The 20,529-nt window shown below is 42.8% G+C and overlaps 3 protein-coding genes across 3 annotated transcripts; all 3 read left to right on the top strand.

Annotated features, from left to right (window-relative positions):
- Positions 1–1,066: 1,066 nt before the first annotated feature.
- On the top strand, positions 1,067–1,731 carry LOC144380117 (interferon alpha-1/2-like). Its single transcript, XM_078062168.1, has one exon. It carries the CDS (start codon positions 1,128–1,130, stop codon positions 1,689–1,691), a length of 564 nt encoding a protein of 187 aa, XP_077918294.1. The 5' UTR covers positions 1,067–1,127; the 3' UTR covers positions 1,692–1,731.
- Positions 1,732–6,831: 5,100 nt separating this feature from the next.
- Positions 6,832–7,395, top strand: LOC118529702 (interferon alpha-1/2-like). Its single transcript, XM_078062167.1, has one exon. The coding sequence runs from the start codon at positions 6,832–6,834 to the stop codon at positions 7,393–7,395; it is 564 nt and encodes a 187-aa protein (XP_077918293.1).
- Positions 7,396–15,486: 8,091 nt separating this feature from the next.
- Positions 15,487–16,050, top strand: LOC118529703 (interferon alpha-1/2-like). Its single transcript, XM_036082644.2, has one exon. The coding sequence runs from the start codon at positions 15,487–15,489 to the stop codon at positions 16,048–16,050; it is 564 nt and encodes a 187-aa protein (XP_035938537.1).
- Positions 16,051–20,529: the final 4,479 nt, after the last annotated feature.

The following is a 20,529-nucleotide window of genomic DNA, read 5'->3' as shown; positions in this document are numbered from 1 at the left end:
AAGCGGTCTAACAAAACCTTAGCATTTCTTGTCTCTCATTGGGTTTTCTTGGGTTTTACACAGAATCAATGACACAGAATTCTTGGAAGATACCCAAACTGTCTGCAAGATCAGTGTGACAAACCTAGGAATAACAGGAATAATTTAGGATTGAAGGAGTTTCTCTCCATCATTTCCTACATCTCAAAGTCTGACCTGGAGAGGGGATCTGTGCTTACTTGTGAGCTGCCATCCGATGTCTTGTGGATGTTGCTTGTCTGAGCCTCCCCAAGAAGGGAAAATATGAGTTCTGTAAGCAGAAAAGACTTCTTGCAGGCTTTGGCAATAAAATACAAAGAGATGATGTTTTATGATTTAGTTGTACAACACTCATTCAGCACATCAGTACTTACCTAGTGCTAAACAGAAAACATATGTTGACAATGTCTTCAAGAGTATGTAGCAGCAGGTGAAGGTAAAAATGATTTTGTCATATGAGGCAACATTAAAGTTCAGTACACTAAAAACAGATGTTAATAATAATTTAATTTTTCACTTGCTTTTAGCCATTTGGAATGATTTTACCTGTTTAAGTACAGCAAAATCGTTATGTCTTTTTAGAAATTGTTAATTTGCATATGTACGTTATATATTACAATTGATCTATGTAAGTAAACTACAAGTCATTCATCGCATTTACTTTTATACTTAAGCATCAATAGCTTTAAAATTTAATTTCTTGTTTAAAATTTTTAGTCATTCTTAACCCTGAAGTGGATAACTTTACACTTTCTTTTTTAGCTATAAAGCAGAGAGATAAATACAATATGTACCTATATATACTGCGTATCCATGCTATTAAGTTTTCTTGAAAGGTTCAATTAAAAAACATCAAAAAAGACTCTGGAGGCAGGGGTAATACTGGAAAAATAACAAATGGTTGAGAAAACCATGCTCTAAACCCAAGGAGAAAGTGCAGAAAGGAAAGTAAAAAGAGAAGTAGAAAGTAAGGGAAACGTTCAGAAATTAAAAACTCCTATGTCCCCTACTTAAGCCACACTCACAAGGGAAGATGTTCAGAGAACCCAGGGCCACGGTTCCCAGACTTGCCCACCCCAGCCAGGCCAGCAGCATCTGCAGATTCCCCAATGGCCCTGCCCTTTTCCTTCTTGGTGGCCCTGGTAGTGCTCAGTTGCAACTCGCTCTGCTCTCTGGGATGTGACCTGCCACAGAACCACGGCCTGTTTGCCTGGAGGGCCTTGACGCTCCTGGGACAAATAAGGAGAATGTCTGCTAGCTCTTGTGACAAGTACACAAGTGACTTTGCCTTCCCCCAGGAGGTGCTGGATGGCAAGCAGTTGCAGAAGGCTCAAGCCCTCTCTGTCGTCCATGTGATGAACCAGAAGATCTTCCACCTCTTCTGCACAGAGGCCTCATCTGCTCCTTGGAACGAGACCCTCCTAGAGGAATTCTGCTCCGGACTGTCTGAGCAGCTCACCGACCTGGCCACCTGTCCCATGCAGGAGGCAGGGCTGGGAGAGCCTCCGCTCATGAAGGTGGACTCCATCCTGAGGAACTACTTCCAAAGAATCTCCCTCTATCTGCAAGAGAAGCAATACAGCCCTTGTGCCTGGGAGATTGTCAGAGCAGAAATCATGAAAGCCTTGTATTCATCAACAACCTTGCAAAAAAGATTAAGGAGCAAGAAGTGAGACCCGGTTCAACATGGAAATGATTCCCTCTGACTAATAATATCACACTCCCCGGAGTTCTGCCATGTCAAACTGTCACTTCTGCTGTTCTGGTGACATGAATAGACTCAATTTGTCACATGTTCTCAGGAGTATGAAGCACATCAAGTTAACTCCACAGACACTTGTCGCTTTCAGATGACCATGCTGATCTACCTATTTAAGTATATATGTATTTCACTATAAGATTTAAATTATTTTTTATTGTATAATAATAGGTATACCTTCATTTTGTGGTTAATAGAAATATATGTGTTTTACATTTATTACATTTTTAATTTTTTTGTTCATTAAATGTTTGTATAGAAAAATTCTTGTATTTGTTTCTTATTGAAAGATGAAACAAGTCCAATTACAACCTGATGAAAGAAATGCATTGTAGAACTCATTGACTCATTATTTAATGATTCGCATTAGAAGTAAAACCATAGACTTCCTTGAAGCCAGTTTGTATGTTGTCATCAGGATAAAGGCGGACATAACAAATCCAATGCTCTGTCTGTATCTTTGAGTTTTGTAGGAAAACCAACCTCCAAATGCTAGTCATAGGGAAGTAATACCAGTTAAGTTAAAGGGTAGAATGAGAAGAAGGGAAAATATGAATTCTAGAAGCAGACGAGGAAACATACATGTCAGGACATAGAATCAAAAGCGCTAGATAGCTTCCACAGTAGACTGGTAGACATCCAAGTGTGACTATTCTTTATAAATGGATCCTTGAGTCTGCCATTTACAAGCCATTCCATCCATTTAAGGCCCAGCAAGGGAAGTGGTCCCGAGGGCAGAGAGTTTAGAATAAGAAAAGGACTTAAAAGTGATGCCTCAAAGGTCCAGTGGTTAAGGGAGAAAAGAGCCACACTACAAACAAAGGAGGAATGGCCCTAAGGCAGTAGGGTAAGAGGGAATATTGGTTAAGAGTGTATTTCAAAGGCAAAAAAGGCTTCAAGGAATTGCATCATAGCAAAAGGTGAATGGAAAGTGCCCCAAGGCTGGAAGTGGAGGGGGTGTGACCCAGGTGCAAGCTGGTTTGACTGAATCAATCACCAAAAACCATACTGGCCTAGGAGGAAAGGTGAGGAACAGAAGGGAAGCTAGTGAGTATAGATAGGAAATAGTTTTGAGAGATATACCTTTTTTGGGCAAATTAAAGTTTGATGAAAAAAATGAAAAAATAATTGATATGAATGATGTATTCTAATCTCTTCTAATGTATGAAAAGCAAATATAAAAAAGCAAACAAAAATTAAAGACATGCAAGTGTACAGGAACATTCTGCAAATGAAAACTACCCTGTTCTATTTAAGAGTCACGAGTAGAAAGAACAGGAGACGATCTGGGGGCCACGGCGGGCCCACTGGTCCCCCAGGCCACCAGAAGCCCTCAGGTGCTGTGCCCAACCCCTCTGCGGGGCTCCGGCTGGTTCCCTGTGACAGCCTCTCAGCTCTGGGCTGTGACTTGCCTCCAGGCCCGGGTGGCTACACAGGAGGACTTGTTGCTTCTGACACAGAGGAGGAGGGTCTGTCCCTTCCCCTGACTGAGGGACATCTCCTCTGGGACATAGTGGGTCGCCTCCAGGTCCAGAGACCTGGGCCATCTCTGTCCTTCACGAGATGCTCCAGCAGACCTTCACCCTCTGAGTCAAAATCAGGAGACCCATCTCTTCATAGTCAAATGAAGAAACAAGGCAAGGGAAAATAAAACAAAAAAGAAAGCAAGAAAGGGACCCGGAAATGATATTCTTGACCTACAACATTAAGTCACATGCCCACGTGTTCCGTCTTTCCAGGGACTCTTCTTTCTGCTTCAGTCATAGAAGGCATTGAGTTAAATTATTCAAAATTGTGGTTAAAATGTGTCTGTGAACCTGAGTATCTCTAAGGGCATCCCTCCGTAGGTGACAGCTATACTGAAGTTGTTCACGGGTTCGTGTATTGCAGGATCCTTGGTTTCCTGTCCAACACTGAACCACTTGGAACTTTTTCCTGACCTCACAGCAGGAGCACCAACAACAGAAACAACCACAAAATGCAAGACAATTGAAAACAACAACTCTTCTTAGATCCATTCACAACTGAGGTTCCAGGGCCAGCCTCAGCACTGGTAACCAGAGAAAAAGGAGCATGCAAACAATCACACCTTACCAGGAGCAGGGATTGGGAGGAACACGAGCTGTAATGGAAGCATTGCTTGAGGCTCTGTGTGCTTACACTGGAGAGTTACCAACTCCAGGGCTCCCTAGTTACTGGAGCCCACAGGTTTGTGAGTTTTACCTTCAGAATCCCCACTAGGCTCTCGCTGTGAAGATCAGAGGAAAATCTGCTGGCTTTTCCAGCAGAGGGACGGGGAAAGGAATCCTCCTAAAATAGTCTGAATCTACCTCTTCAGAGAAGTAGAGGACAAGGGATTGTGTCACCAGGATCTTGAAGGAGGGATGTCGACAAGAGGGGAAAGCTGACTTCCCACTGGTAGATGCATATGTGAATCTGGAATCTCCAACATTTCACGTCCTGGAGACATTCAATCCTAATTGTTTGTTGCATATTTGGAAATCGAGGCATGGTATTGAAAGTCCTTCTGTGTGAATGAGTGTGGAATGAGAAAATGCCCTAAGGCTTTGGAGCACCTTTAACTATTAAGGCTGAGAAAGAGAAGGGGAGCCTGCCAAGGGCACAGAGATGGGGCAGCCAGTGCAGGTGGGACACAACCAGGGAAGAATGATCTCCAGAAAGTGTGGAAGAAGAGAGGTTTCAGAATTTCCCAAGATGAACCTTTGGTAGGAATTTATCACATGGCCTCTAGTACTATGCACTTCTTCTAGCTTCTGCTTGCGATCTAGTTGTTTGACCTTGAGAAACTCACTTGAGAACTCTGAAGCTCAGTTTTCCCAAATGTGAAGTGGGGTGGAAATATTCCTAGAGCTGTTGTAATAATGGAATAGCACATTTAAATGTATCTAGTGTCTTCCACTGAGAGTTTAAGAAATGATGACTATTATTTTTTTCATAGACATCTCTAAGACAAAAGTGATCTTCTCCTAGCCTTCTCACTGTAACTGACTGCAAACTGTTGATTCTCTAAAATACCAAACCGGGAACAGGTGGCCCATGAATGGAATGTAATTATAGACACAATAATATCGTATGTATCCATATACACTGTACGGACATACACATACTCCAGACATTCTGTTAGAGCACATTTCCCCTTCCTCCCTGCTTCCCCAGACCCCATCCTTTTACTCCCAAAGCACAGTGTTTCCCTCTCCCCCAGGGTAGAAACCCCCAGTGAGCTCTGCCCTCCTCCCTGCCTCCTCAGGAGCCTCTCTTGCCCATTCATACAGCTGCTTCCTTTCCCTTTGTGGTTTCTGTCTGGCCATTTTACTTCCTATTACAAGGCCACCTACGAAGGGCAAAAGTTGTTTTAGGTTTCTAGGTTTTTTTGAAACTCTCTTCCTTTCTCCTGGTGACTATCTCTGGACCCGAGGGGATGTCCCCGCTGCAGTGAGGTAACAGTGGCTGTAGCAAAGGGGAAACAGGAGTGGAAGGTTGCTGTTCCGTGGCCCGTCACAATCTTTCTGGGGGGGGGGGCTGCCAGCGAGTGGGCAAGGTGAGCTAGACAGTGACCAAGTCTGGAGACTGGGCTTGTCTTGTATGTAGAAGTCTGTCCCTGGTGGGAGAGTTTCCTCCGGGCCAAAAAAAGGCTCTTTCCTGGAATGAACTGACTCTGCGAGTGGAATATGCCAATTTCCATGGCTTTTTATGAACTTTTACAAAAATATACTTTTTTTTTTGTAAAAAAGAGCATATGTTTACAGCCAAAGTGAGTAGAGGGTCCTGAGTTTTTTCCTATCCTCCCTGTTTCTGTAGCTGCACAGTCTCTCCCATCACCAGCATCCCCGCACCAGACGGAACAGGTGTTACAGTTGCTTCCAACAATGTACCAAGTAGTTCTTAGGGTTGGGAACAAGTCTTCAGTATTCCAAGGTGTGTGGTATGCCAAAGCTCAGCCTTGGAGCAGTCTCACAAAACCTCATCCTCAGTATTTATTGTCTGTCATTGGGTTTTCTTGGGTATCACACAAGAAGCATGGACATGGAATTTGTGGAAGATACACGAAATGTGTGCAAGATAGTGCCCCACTAGGAATAACAGGAATGATCTGGGATTGGAGGACTTTCTCTCCATCATTTCCTGGATCTCAGTGTCTTACCTGGAGTGGTGATCTTTGCTTACTTGTGAGCTGCCATTGGCTACCTGGTGGACATTGCTGATGTTTGAGCCTTGCTGTGAATCAGGCTCTGGAAATAAATACAAATAGATTATACTTTATGATTTAATTCTGAAAAACTTATTCAACACATCAGTAATTCTATCTAGTGCTAAATAGAAAAAATATTTTGATAGTAACTTGATGAGGATCAAGCAGCAAGTGAAGTTAAAAATTATTTTCTCATTGAGGCCACCTAAATACAGTACACTAAAAACAAATGTCCAATAAATAATTTAATTTTTATTGGCTGTTAGCAAATTGGAATGATTCTAAATATTTAACTATATTGAAATCATTTTTACATCTTTGTAGAAATTCTTAATTTGCATACTTTTATATTTCCATTGAAATAAGTAAAAAATTAGAAGTCGCTAATGAAATTTAGTTATCCAGTGAAGAATCAAAGGTATAAAATTGAGCTTTCTGTTTGAAATTTTTAGTCATTCTCCACCTTGAATTAAATAAACAGAGTAAAATTGTCACTTTCTTTTTTATCTATAAAGCAGTGCTATACATACATAACTATATAGACTGCAGATCTCTGTTAGTGACTTTTCTTGGAAGTTTCAATTACATAACATTCAAAACACTGTAAACGGAGGGGGCAATAAGAAAAAGAAACGGTTGAGACACCCATGCTCCAAACCCAAGTAGAAAGTGCATAATGGAAAGCAAAAAGAGAAGTAGAAAGTAAGGGAAACGTTCAGAAATTGAAAACTCCCATGTCCCCTACTTAAGCCACACACACAAGGGAAGATGTTCAGAGAACCTAGAGCCACGGTTCCCAGACTTGCCCAGCCCAGCCAGGCCAGCAGCATCTGCAGGATCCCCAATGGCCCTGCCCTTTTCCTTCCTGGTGGCCCTGGTGGTACTCAGCTGCAGCTCCCTCTGCTCTCTGGGATGTGACCTGCCTCAGAACCATGGTCTGTTCGCCTGGAGGGCCTTGACACTCCTGGGACAAATGAAGAGAATGTCTGCTAGCTCTTGTGACAAGTACACAAGTGACTTTGCCTTCCCCCAGGAGGTGCTGGATGGCAAGCAGTTGCAGAAGGCTCAAGCCCTCTCTGTCGTCCATGTGATGAACCGGAAGATCTTCCACCTCTTCTGCACAGAGGCCTCATCTGCTGCTTGGAACGAGACCCTCCTAGAGGAATTCTGCTCGGGAATTTATCAGCAGCTGACCGATCTAGAAGCCTGTTTCATGCAGGAGGCGGGGCTGGGAGAGCCTCCCCACATGAAGGTGGACTCCATCCTGAGGAACTACTTCCAAAGAATCTCCCTCTATCTGCAAGAGAAGCAATACAGCCCTTGTGCCTGGGAGATTGTCAGAGCAGAAATCACGAGCTCCTTGTTTTCATCAACGATCTTGCAAGAAAGATTAAGGAGCAAGAAGTGAGACCCGGTTCACCATGGAAATGATTCCCTCTGACTAATTATATCACACTTTCCCTTGTTCTTCCGTGTCAAAGACTCTCATTTCTGCTGTGATGGTGACATCAACAGAATCCATTTGTTAAAGGTTTTCAGAAGTATTAAGCGACATGTCAACTCTACAAGCAGTCGTCGCTTACAGTTGACCATGCTCATGTCTATTTATCTATTTAAATATTTATTTATGTAAATATTTATAAGATTTTTATTTCATATATTATGTGCACCTGTATGTGTCAGCAATATAATAAAATGTATTCTTGATATTTAATCAGTTTACCATTTTTTTTTTTTTATTGAACTTTCACTACTGGAAGTGTTCAAAGAGTAACACCACGTCTAATTGCAGCTTGGTTGAAAAATGGTCAGCAGATCGGCTCCACGGTGGCTCAGTTGGTTGACTGACTGCCTTTGGCTCAGGTCATGATCCGGGAGTCCCAAGATCGAGTCCCGAGTCAGGATCCCTGCTCTGCGGGCAGTCTGCTACTCCCTCTAACCCTCTCTTGTCTCATGCTCTCTCTCTCAAGTACATAAATAATATCTATTTAAAAAAAAGAAAGAAAGAAAATGGTCAGCAGAATGCATTTATCCATCAGATTATGTACATCTGAAGCAACAACTGACTTTCACTTAGACAACTTGTACGTTGCACTTCGGCTATAAGACATGACAAATACAGGTCCCGATGTCTACATGTTTGGTTGTCGTTGGATAGGAATCTAAAAACAATCCTCAGACTTAGTGTTACAATGAAGAAGGGAAGGAAGTGAATTCTCTCACCTGATGCTGGAATGGAGAAGGTCAGGAGGTACACATAAAAGCTGGGGACCCCTCGACTGGTGACTGGTAGACATGGAGGCACAAATGTCCAGTGTCAGGGGAGAGGTGATTTTGTGCTTGACAAGAAATGCCATGGCTGAGGTCCGTATCTACAGGGAATGCCAGAAACAGAGGCGTTCATGCGGGGAGACCGTGTAGTGTGAGAAACAGACATAAACTTGATTCTGAGGCTCTCCAACCATCGAAGGGAGGGGAGAGAAGAGCCACAAGGAGACAGTGGACTCATGGCCACACAGTACATGGATAATAAGAGAGGATGCCGATGAGTATATTTAAGGACATAAATGTGCTTCGAAGACCATCAGTGGATTCCTGGAAGATGTGGATTGAAACTGCCTGGCGTGTCAGAAAACTAGATGCCTTTGCTGACCTCATGAGAGTCGGTTGGGTGGAATCATAAGCAGAGACCACACTGGAGCCGATGGGAGCATAAATAAGAGAAGTCAGTGCGTCTGAAGTGGAGAAGAATATAGCATGGCATCTGGGAATAATGGGGTTCGTTTTTCTGTGCATAGTTTGTCCTTTTATGCCGTATGTTTCTTCTGGAGTGATTTCATGGAATTGGTATTTTGGCAAATCTTATTAATGGGTTTGATACTTTATTATTTTGAATCATGACTTAATTACTGACAATGGTTTATCCTGTCTTGTTTTTTTTTTTTTTTAAGATTTTATTTATTTGACAGAGAGAGAGATAGCGAGAGCAGGAACACAAGCAGGGGGAGTGGGAGAGGGAGAAGCAGGCTTCCTGCCGAGCAGGGAGCCCGATGTGGGACTCGATCCCAGGACCCTGGGTTCATGACCTGAGCTGAAGGCAGACGCTTAACGACTGAGCCACCCAGGTGCCCATCCTGTCTTGGTTCTTACTACCTTATATATCAGCGAGCTGCTCAGCTTCAAAAATTCACTACTCAAGAATAGATAACTCATTCAATCCTTCATCAAATTGTCTATTACTACTGATAAAAGAATGTTTCCTGGAATGACTGGCTTTATTAATTAGGTTTCTTAACTCCTCATTGTGACCCTGTTTACTACAGCAGCAGTATACCCCATTTCTTTTTCTCCAGTGTTTGATATGATTCACAATTGTAACAGAATGTTGTGAAGATTAACAGAACTCATGCACTTAAAGGCACCCAGCATTGTATTTTTCATAAAGGAACGACTTAAATATGGTACATATCCTCTTGTTTTAATTCTGACAGCTACATATGAGAATACTGTTTGTGTCTTTCTACAAAATTCTTGGGAACAGTGTGTCCTATGATTCAGTAACTGACTTCCAAAGGGGGCAGCCTCCAAAACCGGAATTCTATCGTAAATTCTAGAGAAGGCTGACCAATTCATTCCCCATGGCGAAGAAGGGTTTTTATTTATATTCAATGATGAAAGAGTGGCTTGTATGAATATCTGAGAGTTGAGAATAAATATCTAGGTGGAAGTGTGGAAGAACATGCTATTTCTTTAACCTTCTAGCACCTGCCCCTGTCCTGCTCTTCCATATTCTAGGACACATTGCCCTCCTGTTTCCTTCCTCTCTAAGGCAGAAGTCCTGACAGTATCCTTGGCATTCACTCTCTTGAGCTCTCAGCCTGTTCACGCAACAGCTTTCTTTTTTTTTTAATTTTGTTTTATTATATATTTTAATCACCATACATTACATCATTTGTTTTTGATGTAGTATTCCATGATTCATTGTTTGCGGATAACACCCAGTGCTCCATTCAATACATGCCCTCTTTAATACCCATCACCAGGCTAACCCATCCCCCCACTCCCCTCCCCTTTAGAACCCTCAGTTTGTTTCTTAGAGTCCATAGTCTCTCGGTTCGTCTCTGCATCCATTTCCCACCCTTCATTTTTCCCTTCCTACTATCTTCTTCTCCTTTTTTTTTTTTAACATATAATGTATTATTTGTTTCAGAGGTACAGGTCTGTGATTCAACAGTCTTACACAATTCACAGCGCTCACCATAGCACATACCCTCCCCAATATCTATCACCCAGCCACCCCATCCCTCCCACTCTCCAACTCCAGCAACCCTCAATTTGTGTCCTGAGATTAAGAATTCCTCGTATCAGTGAGATCATATGATACATGTCTTTCTCTGATTGACTTATTTCGCTTATCATAATACCATCTAGTTCCTTCCACGTCGTTGCAAATGGCAAGATTTAGGTGTTGGTTTTTTTTTTTTTTTTGATGTCTGCATAATTTTCCATTATATATATATACCACATCTTCTTTATCCATTCATCTGTTGATGGACATCTTGGCTCTTTCCATAGTTTGGCTATTGTGGACATTGCTGCTATAAACATTGGGGTGCACCTACCCCTTCGGATCCCTACATTTGTATCTTTGGGGTAAATACCCAGTAGTGCAATTGCTGGGTCGTAAGGTAGCTCTATTTTCAACTTTTTGAGGAACCTACATACTGTTTTCCAGAGTGGCTGTACCAGCCTGCATTCCCACCAACAGTGTAGGAGGGTTCCCCTTTCTCCACATCCTCGCCAACGTCTGTCGTTTCCTCACACAACAGCTTTCTGTTCGGTTGTGGTCTCAGATTAAAGGTTTCCTTACAGAGCAGCACATCGCAAGTAGAAAGCAAAACTGAAATGAAATCTCTAGGTTTTGCAGAAAAACCTGCAAGAGAGGTTTGTTCTGATTTCCATCCAATGTGATATAATAGTAGCTGTGGCTAAAAGGAAACAGAAAGCAGGATCAGGTTGAAGAGTGGACTAATGAAGCTCCTCCACAGGAAGACCGCCCCTTGGTGGCCACGTGTGACCAGGGCGGCGACCAAGATGGAGGCCAGGCTTGGGATAGCTGCAGAAATGGGACCTCTTCCTGAGGATGTCCCTTCAAGCTACAAAAAGGCTACTTGTTGACAACCAGAGATTCTAATGCTGTCATAAATCTGTTTCCTTACTCTGTCTATGATAAAGAGTAAGTCTTGTCCTGAAAATCCGTACAGCCACCTTCAGTTTTGATCCCAGTATTATGGATTATTAAATATTGGAAAGTGTTGGAGAACCAATTGGCAGGGACAGGGGCAAGGGTGAGGGGAGTGAGCACCACCATCAACTTTCCATTCGCAGGGGCTCTGGTCAACCTGTCAGGGGATGTGGGGGAGACAGGCCTCGGGGCCAGGTGCCCACTGATGGGCTGCGAGTGATCACCGTGCAGTTTACCGGTCACAAGCAGCCAAGGCTTGGCAGCTTCAGGACAAAGGAACATACGCGGCCTCCCTCCACCCTGCCTGCCAGCTGACTCGTGCGCTGCGGAGCTGAAGGTCCCCCGGACATCCAGTCCTGCACAGAAATACACTAAATACTGGGAACCCTGCCCACACGTCTACACCCAAGAAATCCAGGAGCTCAGCCGTGCCTGTGCCTGAGGTCTCCTTTGCTCTGATTAAACTAGGTACAGGATGCTCCTTTGGTCAAAAAACCACAGCATGGAAACATGAAAGTGTGGAAGGTCAGTAGCAACTTTGGAACCTGTGCGGAGAAGAGAAATGTGGAAATGTCCACTGGATCAGCGACTTGTCCTCAGGAGGTGGAACAGTAGGAATGGGCAGCATGGAGTCAGCTGTCTCTCCATATCCTTCCCGAGACTGAGATGATTCAAGTGGACTCTGCGAGCACAGCGTTCTCCTACGCAGACGTGGCCCACAGCAGTGTCCCCAGCACGGGTGACACTGACGCGACAGCAGCCTGCAGGGTATTGCAAGGAGGAGGGTTACTCCAGTACCAGCTGCAAGTTCTCTTTCGTTGGCAGAAAAGTCTCCTGCCTTATGAGTATTTAAAAGGGAGTCTGTCAACTTTTCTGAGAACTTCAAGTCCATCAGTTCAGTTGACTCACACCACACCCCCTGTTGCCATCCAGAACCACAGCACTTTACATTTGAAGTGGAATCTGGACTCCTTGATCCCTCACCCTCCCCTCCTGACTGATTTCATGCCATGGCCTCTCCTGGTTCTTAAATCCTCTCTCCATTTCTATCTTTCACCCCTTTCAACCGGTGCTTCCGGACAAGCCAGTATCTCACAACTGCTCATGTTCGACCTTGGATCTTTGGTAGCTTCAGAATAATTCATCCCTCCACATTTCTATTTCTCTCCAAACAGCTGTATAAATAAGTGGAATCCAAATGGGGATATTGAGAGGATTGAGTTAATGATTTCAAGGATCTCCGAAGAGTTAGCCTGAATTCAGCTTTGGGTGTTATCATCATGAAACATCATCATCATTATTCTTATCCAGATGAAGAGCAGAATCTTTTAGGATCATCCAGTTCCCTCTGTCTTAATATTGGATTTCTCAAGGCAAACTTTTCCTGGCCTGAGTGGATTTATCAACTAGGTAGAGCGCTCAGGCAGGGCGAGTATCCCCTCTCCTTCCTCAGAGGGTGAGCAGCTGGGGTTCTGGTACCATTCTCTTGTGAGCTGGTTGGTGTGACTCCTCTCATCTTTCTTCAGAGCTGAGCATATGTGGATTGAATGAAAGAAAAATCAGGTGGCTGGTCTTGCAACGCTGAGGGCTGCTTGGGACCCCCGAGTTGGTCTTGTGTGAGCCTCTGGCCGAGTCAGCCACTGTCCTGACTTGGGGTAATTCAGTACAGCCTTCTTTCCCCCTCTGCCAGAGCTGCTGGTGCCCAGTGTTGCTGCATTCAATTTTGCTGATGTACACTCTGTCATTTTTCTCAGCAGAGGCCAGTCTTTCACATTCTGACATTCAGATGTAACATTTGTCTTCCCCCCTCAACCCGCCCCATACACCACTGTCATGTTTTGCTTTCTAGGAAAGTTGAAATGAGAAACAGAAAACTGATGTCTTGAAAATGGTAGAGAAACCCGGTGCAGCCCCTTGACCTTTCTTTTACTTCCCTTTGTACGATCCTCACGATGATGTAGAACATGATGCAGGAGCAGCAAGTCGGAGTGTGTCCAGTAACGCACTGTGGAAAAATGAAGATATTCAAATTCTTTTTGTTGTTGTTATTTAAACTGAAAATGCAATATCATGAATAAGGAAAGGCAAGAAGGCTGTTTCTCCCTGACATCATAGCCTGGGCCTCACCCCCCTGCATTCTGAGCACCAGACAGATGACCAGACTAAGATGGCCAATAGAAATATGCAGACTGAATGAACTACTGAAAGTCATTACTTTCTGTGCTGGATGTTTCTCCTGAGAGACACAATCAGTGAATCCCCCGTGCCCAGTCCAGAAATTTTGAGGCAAAGAAGTGTGCCGTAGTTTAGGTAAAATTAGCACACTAGGGGAGCCTGAGTGGCTCAGTCCATTGAGGATCTGATTCTTACTCTCCCCTCAGGTCTTGATCTCACACTGTGAGTTCAGGCCCTATGTTGGTCTCTACCCTGTGTGTGGAGCCTACTTAAAAAAAATTTCAAAATTGAAAAGTAAGGACTGTGGTGGCAAAATTAATGTATTCCCTTACTCAAGGTAAAATGATTACAGTAGGCTCTTTCCTCTACTTGGAGAAAACAAACGTTCACCCTCAGTATCTGAGGACTGTTGACACTTTTGATACCTGGTCAGGAGAGGAGGAGGTCAGCACCGAGTGCTAGGGTCCCCAGCACAAACACTCCAGGGGCAAGGGCAAGGATCTAGGGCCAGTCATTGCTTTGCTGACAAGGAAACCAGCCCCTGCACAGTAGGGGCATCTAAAGTCCTCAGGACATGCTGAGCCTGCCCTCAGGGAGTGAGTCCAGGAGAGCTTGGGTGGAAGACACTCAGTCACTCCAGAGGAAAAATGTTAGTAGAGGTGATAAGTACCTTGTCAGGGAGGTGTGGCTGGGAAAATCCATTTATCAGGAATTAGAACCTTCACACCTCCACACCCAGACAAGAACCAGGCTTCCTGCTGGGGACACTGGCACAGCCTTGAAGCGGTCTAACAAAACCTTAGTATTTATTGTCTCTCATTGGGTTTTCTTCGGTATGACACAAGAAACAATGACATAGAATTCTTGGAAGATACCCAAACGGTCTGCAAGATGAGGACGACAAACCTAGGAATAAGAGGAATAATTTAGGATTGGAGGATTTTTCTCTCCATTATTTCCTACATCTCAAAGTCTGACCTGGAGAGGGGATCTGTGCTTGCTTGTGAGCTGCCATCCGATGTCTTGTGGATGTTGCTTGTCTGAGCCTTGATGTGATGCAGGCTTTGCAATAATATACAAAGAGATGATGTTTTATGATTTAGTTGTACAACACTCATTCAGCACATCAGTACTTACCTAGTGCTAAACGGAAAACATATGTTGACAAAGCCTTCAAGAGTATGTAGCAGCAGGTGAAGTAAAAATGATTTTGTCATATGAGCAACATTAAAGTTCAGTACACTAAAAACAGATGTTAATAATAATTTAATTTTTCACTTGCTTTTAATAATTTGGAATGATTTTAAATGGGTTTTTTTAAAAGATTTTATTTATTTGACAGAGAGAGAGACAGCGAGAGCAGGAACACAAGCAGGGGGAGTAGGAGAGGGAGAAGCAGGCTTCCCGTGGAGCAGGGAGCCCAATGTGGGGCTCGATCCCAGGACTCCAGGACCATGAGCTGAGCTGAAGGCGGATGCTTAATGATTGAGCCACCCAGGCGCCCGGATTTGAAATGTTTAAGTACACCAAAATCATTATATCTTTTTAGAAATAGTTAATTTGCATATGTCCTTTATATATTACAATTTATATATATAAATAAATTATAAGTCACTCATCAAATTTCCTTATATACTTAAGCATCAATAGCTTTAAAATTTAACTTTTAGCTTAAAATATTTAGTCATTCGTAACCCTGAATTGAATAAACTTCACACTTTCTTTTTTACCTATAAGGCACAGATATAAATACAATATGTAACTATATATACTGTGTATCCCTGCTATTAAGTTTTCTTGGAAGGTTCAGTTAAAAAACATCCAAAAAAACTCTGGAAGCAAGAGACAATAATGAATAAAATAATACATGGTTGAGAAACCCATGCTCTAAACCCAAGGAGAAAGTACAGAAAGGAAAGCAAAAAGAGAAGTAGAAAGTAAGGGAAACGTTCAGAAATTGAAAACTCCTATGTCCCCTACTTAAGCCACACACACAAGGGAAGATGTTCAGAGAACCTAGAGCCACGGTTCCCAGACTTGCCCAGCCCAGCCAGGCCAGCAGCATCTGCAGGATCCCCAATGGCCCTGCCCTTTTCCTTCCTGGTGGCCCTGGTGGTGCTCAGCTGCAGCTCCCTCTGCTCTCTGGGATGTGACCTGCCTCAGAACCATGGTCTGTTCGCCTGGAGGGCCTTGACACTCCTGGGACAAATGAAGAGAATGTCTGCTAGCTCTTGTGACAAGTACACAAGTGACTTTGCCTTCCCCCAGGAGGTGCTTGATGGCAAGCAGTTGCAGAAGGCTCAAGCCCTCTCTGTCGTCCATGTGATGAACCGGAAGATCTTCCACCTCTTCTGCACAGAGGCCTCATCTGCTGCTTGGAACGAGACCCTCCTAGAGGAATTCTGCTCGGGAATTTATCAGCAGCTGACCGATCTAGAAGCCTGTTTCATGCAGGAGGCGGGGCTGGGAGAGCCTCCCCTCATGAAGGTGGACTCCATCCTGAGGAACTACTTCCAAAGAATCTCCCTCTATCTGCAAGAGAAGCAATACAGCCCTTGTGCCTGGGAGATTGTCAGAGCAGAAATCACGAGCTCCTTGTTTTCATCAACGATCTTGCAAGAAAGATTAAGGAGCAAGAAATGAGACCCAGTTCACCATGGAAATGATTCCCTCTGACTAATAATATCACACTTTCCGTTGTTCTTCCGTGTCAAAGACTCTCATTTCTGCTGTTATGGTGACATCAACAGAATCCATTTGTTAAAGGTTTTCAGAAGTATTAAGCGACATGTCAACTCTACAAGCCACAGTCGCTTACAGTTGACCAGGCTCATGTCTATTTATCTATTTAAATATTTATTTATGTAAATATTTATAAGATTTGGATTTTTTCATGTAATATGTGCACCTTTATATTGAAGAATATAATAAAATATATTTTTTTATTTTTTTTTAAGATTTTATTTATTTATTTGAGAGAGAGAGAATGAGAGAGAGCACATGAGAGGCGTTAGGGTCAGAGGGAGAAGCAGACTCCCTGCCGAGCAGGGAGCCCAATGCGGGGCTCGATCCAGGGACTCCAGGATCATGACCTGAGCTGAAGGCAGTCGCTTAACCAACTGAGCCACCCAGGCACCCAATAAAATATATTTTTAATATTTAATGAGTTTATCATTTTTTTCTTTATTGAACTTTTACTAAGCAAAGTGTTTTTAAAGAGTAACACCAAGTGTAATTGTGCAACTTGATTGAAAATTGGACAGCAGAATGCATTTACCCATTGTACTACATTAACATCGGAAATAACACTGACTTCCTCTAAGACAACTTTCATGTTACCCTTAGAATATAGGACGTAATAAATACAGTTCCTGATGTCTACATCTTTGGTTGTTGTAGGGATAGGAATCTAAAAACAATCCTCAGACTTAGTGTTATAATGAAGAAGGGAAGGAAGTGAATTCTCTCACCTGATGCTGAAATGGAGAAGGTCAGGAGGTACACATAAAAGCTGGGGACCCCTCGACTGATGACTGGTAGACATGGAGGCACAAATGTCCAGTATCAGTGGAGAGGTGATCTTGCATTTGACAAGAAACGCCATGGCTGAGGTCCATATCTAGCAGGGAATGCCAGAAACAGAGGCGTTCATGTGGGGAGACCGTGTAGTGTGAGAAACAGACATAAACTTGATTCTGAGGCTCTCCAATCATCGAAGGGAGGGGAGAGAAGAGCCACAAGGAGACAGTGGACTCATGGCCATACAGTACACGGATAATAAGAGAGGATGCCGATGAGTATATTTAAGGACATAAATGTGCTTCGAAGACCATCAGTGGATTCCTGGAAGATGTGGATTGAAACTGCCTGGCGTGTCAGAAAACTAGATGCCTTTGCTGACCTCATGAGAGTCGGTTGGGTGGAATCATAAGCAGAGACCACACTGGAGCCTATGGGAGCATAAATAAGAGAAGTCAGTGGATCTGAAGTGGAGAAGAATATAGCATGGGATCTGGGAATAACGGAGTTTGTTTTTCTGTGCATAGTTTGCCCTTTTATGCCGTATGTTTTTTCCTGAGTGATTTCATGGAATTGATTTTCTGGCAAATCATGTTAATGTGTTTAGTACTGTATTTAGTGTGAATCACGACGTGACCGAGTGAATGTCATGCTTCCTTCCCTCCCAGGTAGCTGTGGCAATCAGTACAGTCCAGTGCCCACCAGTCACCCCTCCTGGAGCCCTGAATTCACAGAAAGCCTCTGCCTTGCTCCCCCTGTGCCTCACGCCACCCCCCCCATTCTCCTCATTCTCCTACAGCATTTATCTAGGTTATGAACAAATCTTCTGTCACCATCGTGAATACATTCAAGACCCCAAAGAATCCCCCTCAGTTATACTGAGATATAATTGACATATAACATCATATTTGTTTAAAGTGTACAACATAATGGTTTGATATATGTATATACTGTGAAATGATTACTAAGTTTAGTTAACTTCCACCACCTCATATGGTCACAATTTTTTTCTTCTGATGAGGACTTTTAAGATCTACTCTAAGCAACTTTCAAATACATGATAGAGTCCTGTTAACTATAATCATGCTGTGCATTATATCCCCAGAACTGATTTCTCTTATAATTAGAAGTTTGTGCCTTTTGGCCACCTTCACCCACTTGCCCATCTCCCCCACCTCTGGCATCCACCAGTCTGTTGCATACTTTAATGCCCTTCATCTGTATTTACTCATTTCATACACTAATCCTTGAAAACATACCATTATTGTCCCTCATATTAAGGATGAGGAAACTAGAGAACATAGTGTTTATGTTATTTGCAGAAGTTCTGCTAATAGTGTATAGCAGAGCTGGGATTCAACCTTCAAACTCTGGCTCCAGAAGCGCATTCCTTAACCACTAAAATAGATGGTACGAGCTATCAGGCCAAGCTGGGGCACAGTCCAAAACAATAAAATGAGATGTGTTGGAGAATAACCGCTGCCCTCCACATAGCACTTTGCATATAGCTTCACACCCACTCTTCCAGTGTATATTCCCTCACATGTAGCTCAGAACACCATGCCGAGGTGTGAGGTTTTGAGATGGCAAGGTGTTTGCCCAAGAGTCACAGCTGGTAAGAAGAAGTCAGATGTGATCTCAGAATGGATTAGGTCCTATTATTTTCTTATCCATTTCACAGAAGACAGTAGTAAATAGAGGCCAGGATTAAATGTGTAATGGTCCCCTACCTTGAGGAAGCCCAGCTAAGCATGTTCCCTGGGTTTGGTGTTAAAGTTGTAAGAAGTTCTAGATGTGCCTTGTCTCTGTACCGAATGTTTAGATGCAACATGGTGCCTCAGAATTCTTGGGGTCTTAAAGAAAGACAAATACTGGGGCACCTGGGTGGCTCAGCTCGTTAAGTGTCTAACACTTGATTTTAGCTCAGATCATGAGCTCAGGGCCGTGAGTTCGAGCACCGCATTGGATTCCGCGCCCAGTGCAGAGTCTGCTAGAGATTCTCTCTCTCCCTCTCCATCTGCCCCTCCCCCCATTGGCAAGCTCTCTCTCTGAATAAACAAATAAATGAAATCTTAAAAAAAAAAAAGAAAAATACTATGTGATCTCACTTATATATAGAATTTAAAAAGACTGAACACTATTGAAAGTGACTATTCATACCCAGTCTTGGAATCTCACTTCCAGGAAGTCTTCTTCTAAATATCTTTGACTCAGGTTCGTCTCCAGCTACTGACAATGTCCAATGTAGCATTTCTATGAGAAGCAGTCAGAGCCGTCCTCCAGGAATAACAGAAAGGAAACACTCAGCTTTTGGTGGAGCAACCCTATATCCCCATTGTCCAGACTATGGTCTGAGTCAGCTCACAACCCAGAAAAAAGATGGGGCTAGAGAATGGATCTACTTTAAATTCTTTTTTTAAAAAAAGTTTTCTGTCAAATATTTTAGGAGAGATTTGTATAAACACTTTACCAAAGAAGTATCCAGGTGACAAACAAAAATATGAAGAGATGCTCAACACCATTAGTCATTTGGAAAATGCCATTTTACACACTCAGACACCTCTACATGCTGATGAAAATAGTTAAAATGAAAAAGACTGACCATACTGAGTGTTGGGTAGGATGTGGAGCAAATGGAACTCTCCTTCATTGCTCATGGGAAAGTATAATGGTACAACCATTTTGGAAGACAGATTGGCTTTTCCTTGAAAAGGTCAACATATACTTCCATATGATTAAGCCATTCCATTCCTAGATATTTACCTCAGAAAAACAAAAACAAAACAGATAGACCAAAATTGTACTTTGTTTTCTCTAATGTCTTTCATCTTCCCTATTGACTATCCTATAGGAAAAACAAATAAGCAAGCAAACAAAAAACAAATAACAATATTTTTTGGAATAAAAATGTATTTAATAAAATTTAAAAAACACAATAGCCAAGTGCATGGTATAAAGTAAGTGCTCAAAGACTGTCATACAAACGACTGGTCTCCTATAAGCATAATTTCTCATTTCTTCACCAACATATGTCATCACTCTGGCTCTAATCGATAAAGATCGCCCCTTACCCATTTTGTCATATCTGCACTACTTGAGGCTTTTTGAGAATTAACACCTCCCTCTCCTTTCTCTTATTGCTAGGAAAATTTACAGATTCAAGCTCTAAACGGATGTACCGGGAGAGAATAGAGCTGGAGGTTTCGGGCAGTTCTTTACAAAGTCTCATTAGTGGTCAAATACATACCTGCAGGGGAAAAAAGAAAAAATGTACTTAGTGAAAAAAAAATGTGTGTGTGGTGTGGTGTAAAGAAAATTGCCCTAGCAGATCCAGGTTATCAGATTTATTATTATTATTATTGTTATTTAGATTTCTTATGTAAACCTTAAACTTCTGTGGGTCTCAGGTGATTTTTTTTCCCCTCAGGTCATTTATCTACATGACGTTGGTCACGTTTGTGAAAATACAAGATGTGGTCCAATTGCTTTCTGAAGTCATTTCTCTATCTGGGATCCTACGGGAAAGATCTAGAAGAAATATGTTCTGGGGTAGGCAGAGGGTACCCCTCTGCTACTATTTGCTCTTCAGCTCCCCTGAAAAGG

The sequence above is a fragment of the Halichoerus grypus genome, chromosome 14 (genome assembly GCF_964656455.1).
Source record: "Halichoerus grypus chromosome 14, mHalGry1.hap1.1, whole genome shotgun sequence".
NCBI classification, from domain to species: domain Eukaryota; kingdom Metazoa; phylum Chordata; class Mammalia; order Carnivora; family Phocidae; genus Halichoerus; species Halichoerus grypus.
Note: the sequence above shows the minus strand (reverse complement) of the source record. Positions and strands in the feature narration are given on the sequence as shown.

Bases quoted from the DNA above. Each gene is read 5' to 3' on its own strand.
- LOC144380117 (XM_078062168.1), top strand. From the start codon at position 1,128: ATGGCCCTGCCCTTTTCCTTCTTGGTGGCCCTGGTAGTGCTCAGTTGC.
- LOC118529702 (XM_078062167.1), top strand. From the start codon at position 6,832: ATGGCCCTGCCCTTTTCCTTCCTGGTGGCCCTGGTGGTACTCAGCTGC.
- LOC118529703 (XM_036082644.2), top strand. From the start codon at position 15,487: ATGGCCCTGCCCTTTTCCTTCCTGGTGGCCCTGGTGGTGCTCAGCTGC.